The 4,418-nt window shown below is 38.0% G+C and overlaps 1 protein-coding gene across 2 annotated transcripts; it reads right to left on the reverse strand.

The window, feature by feature from the left end:
- Positions 1–758: 758 nt before the first annotated feature.
- LOC129747530 (alpha-tocopherol transfer protein-like) lies at positions 759–2,416 on the reverse strand. 2 transcript variants are annotated; one of them, XM_055741793.1, is made up of 3 exons: positions 2,230–2,366; positions 1,285–1,977; positions 759–1,223 (listed from the first exon to the last, which is right to left on the reverse strand). In XM_055741793.1, the coding sequence occupies exons 2-3, from the start codon at positions 1,957–1,959 to the stop codon at positions 966–968; spliced, it is 933 nt and encodes a 310-aa protein (XP_055597768.1). In that variant the 5' UTR covers positions 1,960–1,977; positions 2,230–2,366; the 3' UTR covers positions 759–965. The 2 variants fall into 2 exon arrangements, with proteins under 2 accessions (XP_055597768.1, XP_055597767.1); XM_055741792.1 differs by having other exon boundaries at positions 761–1,223; positions 2,348–2,416.
- Positions 2,417–4,418: the final 2,002 nt, after the last annotated feature.

A 4,418-nucleotide genomic window follows, 5' to 3' on the forward strand; every position in this document is an offset into this window, starting at 1 on the left:
GTTAAATGCATTTTGTATCTGCTATTTATCCCTATTAGCATTAGCTAAATTTGCCATAAAAAAAATTTTTTTAGAATTTTTTGTATACATAACAATGAGATTTTCATGCCGACGAAGTTACACCTGAATCTATTTTCATCCCTTCTCTATCTGGGGACTTTGGATTATCCTGGTCAGAACCAGTAGAAAATCCTAGTCGGAGCTAGATGATGTTGTTTTCAACTGACGAAAATGTATACGTTCTAATGAAATCAGCCTAAAAGTGTAATCCTTTGGTGTCAGAAGGGTGCAAGTGCAGGATTTTCATTGACACGTTTTTTTATAAATAGCTTAAAAATATCTAAATAATTTTTCTTTTGACCTGTGTCTTCTACAGAATGTTAATCTATACTTTAACTATCCAAAAAACAGTTTATCTCAGTTTTGATAAAAAATCACTTGCACCCCTCTGATCCTAAGTGCCTCAATTAGAGAATAATCATTTGGAAAATTGTATGCTGAATTCAGAATATTTACTTCAGTAGATGATAAAAATTTTGGATCAGTTGAAAACGTTTCAATACGAATATCAAGTCTTAGACAGAAATGTGGGGGTGGAAGGGTGGAAATTCAATGAAGAAACTCTGTCAAGTCGAGATCCAATTTAAGCAACTACAGTTTTTTTTATAGATTTTATTTTCCAAAATAGGGAGGGAAAAGGGTTCAGAAATGATAAACCAACGGAAATTTCAATAACAATGATTGAAAAGTAAAAAGTTATAATAATACCCGAAATCAAACCGATAGGAATGGTTTTGAACAAAGATATTGTTTTTCTTTAAATATTTTTGTTACTGGTTGCGATCATTTCTTATATTTTGTAATTATAATCATGCAAGTCATTGATATTTCGAATGCATAAAAATCTAAACTAAGCATGATTTTTTATTTATTGTACATATTTCCGTGTTGTCCTGTATGAAAACCTAATCCACTTCCAGTTTACGGAACGAACCCTCAATGCCAAACAAGTTTTCGGCATTTTTCGGCCGGCCGGGACGTTTCTTCTCGTCGGTTCCATACTTTTCATCCTCCAGGAAATAATCTTTGTTATCCTCGATTTTCGCCACCCACTTGTCCACAATATCCTGAATCGGTCCAGCCTCTCCTCCATATTCCTCCGGGAGCAGCCGCTTGGGGATGTGTTTGTACAACTCTTCCAGGTTGCTACCGTGAACGTGAAGCTGAAGGATAAAAATGTGGTAATTTTTTAAATTCTGAAACAAAAGTTTGCAAGTAACTTACTCTCGAACGGTTTTTCTCGTTGAGGAAATTTTTAAACATGTTGTACACAATTTCAAACCCTGAAGGAGTGTTAATGTAATGGAATCCTTTCAAACGAAGTGGCGAAGCTTCCTGACTCCACATTGTAGCTTTCTTCACAAATGTTGGGTTGAATTGCAGAAAATGGGCCATAGTTGTGTTGGACAGATCGAGTATTCCCATTTGTCCAGCAATAATCAAATTGTCATCTTCCATCATCATTAAATCACCAAGCATGGAATTGAACTTAAATACTTCCTGAATTGTGTACTTGGCAGGGTCGTAGACTCCCGGCCGAATCATCATAATACGTGGACTGTCTGGACCGGCCGTTTGCGGAAGCGGAAATGCCGATCCCATCCGCATAAGGGCACCAAGTTTCCCATCGAATGGATTGCGATTCCGAATCAGTTCCGGAAGTGCAGTTCGAACCGTGTAATACAGGTCCAATTTTTCCTTGGCTCGCTCCAAGCTGTGCTTGCAGCCTCGCAAGAACATCATCAGGAATTGATCATCGGTTCGGGACCTGATGTGGGGGCATTTGGCCAACCAAGCCCGTAAAGCTGCCAAGTCATCGTCCAGACGTTCAGGAACCTCGTGCAGCTCATCTTTGGCTTTTTTAGCCAACTCAGGCGACAATGGTCGAATATTCGGCATCGCAAATAGGCAACGGACCTTTAATGTATTCGAGAGCAGAGAAGCTTAATCTATCAGTTTACTTTATTTGGTATTATTGACGCCGATAAGGATAACGTTTAACTTATCGCTTGGATGAAGATTCCGCATGGTGCTTGTGATGAGGAGTGCAATTATTTCAATCAAATAATTTTGAAAAATAGACGGACGAAGTTCATTGATGAAATAATGATGTATTGTATTCGATTTATAAAAGAAAAATAGTAGAAAAAAAAAAAAACGAAATCTTACTTGATATTACCGATTCGATATTACCGATACATTCAATTTAAATAATATGAAAATATGTTACTTAACCACCAATTTAGTTTTAAAAACTCGGTTAAAATAATCAAATGAGAAAAATTACCACCAGATGCAAAAAAATCAGCAAATCTTCCAAAAACGTCTGCACAACCGAACGAAACAACACACAATGGTCAGCATTTGCGAACATATTGGATTATCTGATATCAGTTCTAGATAAGAATGATTATAATGTTATCAATCGGTTCGACCAGAAAGAAACTTCAATAAGCTTTTTCAACAGTTGATTGAAAATTCACATAGATGTCGTTTTTTAGTCAAGAAACTGTTAAATCATTGTGATTTCTACTCGATGATTTGAAACGTGCCCACAAATAGTTGAAATGTAGCTGAACTAAACCGTGAGCTTTAAATATGTTTACATTCTTGAATATCTTCTTTTTAAAGAACTGTTAAAATGATTAGCCGGAAAATGCATAAATATTAAAAAAAATTCATAATTTCTCTCGCATGTACATAAGCTTTGAATGAAAATTTTCATATTCTCTGCATTAAATTCAAGCATTTTTACATTTTCTTTACCTTACCTTTGATTTTTCGCGGGAATTAGGTCCTGCTAAAAAGCAAGTACAGTAATGTTTTTTTACACTGATATACGTACCGCTTAAAGAAACCGTGTAAAAATACCGTGTTAATTCTCGAAAACCGTGTAAAAAAACCGTGTAAAAAAACCGTGTTAATTGCGGAAAGCCGTGTAAAAAAAGACCATTAAAATTCTGCAGCTCTGAAACTTGAAACAATAAGACATGTAAGCTGACAGTTAAGACCTGAGACCTGATACCTGAGACCTGAAACCTGATACCTCAGATCGGAGACTTGAGCCTTGAGACTTGAGACTTGAAACTTGAGACTTGAGACTTGAGACATGAGATTTGAGACTTGAGACTTGAGATTTGAGACTTGAGACTTGAGACTTGAGACTTGAGACTTGAGACTTGAGACTTGAGACTTGAGACTTGAGACTTGAGACTTGAGACTTGAGACTTGAGACTTGAGACTTGAGACTTGAGACTTGAGACTTGAGACTTGAGACTGGAGACTTGAGACTTGAGACTTGAGACTTGAGACTTGAGACTTGAGACTTGAGACTTGAGACTTGAGACTTGAGACTTGAGACTTGAGACTTGAGACTTGAGATCTGAGACTGCGAACTGGTACCTGAGACTTGAAACCTGATAATTGAGACAACTGATATCTAGACCTGAGATATGGGACTTGAGAACTGAGACCTGAGACTTTCGACATGACACCTGAGACATGAGACCTGCGATCTAAGACCTGAGGGTTGAGACTTTAGACATGACACCTGAGACCTGAGTCTAGAGACATGAGACCTGAGTCTAGAGACCTGAGATCTGAGACATGAGACCTAAGGCATGGGACACTAGACCAGAGACCTGACAGTAGAGACCTGAGAAATAAAACGATAGACCTGAGACCTGAGACATGAGACTTTAGACCTGAGACCTGAGACAAGCTACTAGTGTCGTACCGCGAGAAATAAGATTAGCTCAGATTTCACCTTGCAACCCCTCTAGTGAAAGGGTTTGACTTGTAGGTGACGAAAAATAGTGTCGCGAGTTCGCTAGTACAAGCTACTAATGCTAGTACCGCGAGAAATTAGTTTAGCTCTGATTTCAACTGTCGACCAGTCAAGTGAAAGGGTTTGACAAGTCAAAGGGTTTCACTTGTAGGTGACAAAAAATAGCGTCGCGAGTTCGCTAGTACGAGCTACTAGTGTTAGTACCGCGAGAAATTAGCTTAGGTTGAATTGTAACTTGAGACACTATTTTTCGTCACCTACAAATCAAACCCTTTCACTCGAGGGGTTGCAAGTTGAAATCGGAGCTAAACTAATTTCTCATGGTACTAACACTAGTAGCTTGTACTAGCGAATTCACGATTCTATTTTTCGTCACCTACAAGTCAAACCCTTTCACTTGACTGGTCAAAAGTTGAAATCAGAGCTAAACTAATTTATCGCGGTACTTACACTAGTAGCTTGTACTAGCGAACTCGCGACACTACTTTTCGTCACCTACAAGTCAAACCATTTCACTAGAGTGGTCCAAAGTTGAAATAGGAGCTAAACTAATTTCTCGCGTCACTAACAC

This window comes from Uranotaenia lowii, chromosome 2 (assembly GCF_029784155.1).
Source record: "Uranotaenia lowii strain MFRU-FL chromosome 2, ASM2978415v1, whole genome shotgun sequence".
Taxonomy (NCBI): domain Eukaryota; kingdom Metazoa; phylum Arthropoda; class Insecta; order Diptera; family Culicidae; genus Uranotaenia; species Uranotaenia lowii.

Excerpts from the sequence above, each read along its gene's own strand:
- LOC129747530 (XM_055741793.1), bottom strand. The coding sequence starts at position 1,959 with ATGCCGAATATTCGACCATTGTCGCCTGAGTTGGCTAAAAAAGCCAAA. Across the intron at positions 1,224-1,284 it reads ACGAGAAAAACCGTTCGAGA|CTTCACGTTCACGGTAGCAA; the intron begins GTAAGTTACTTG and ends TTTATCCTTCAG.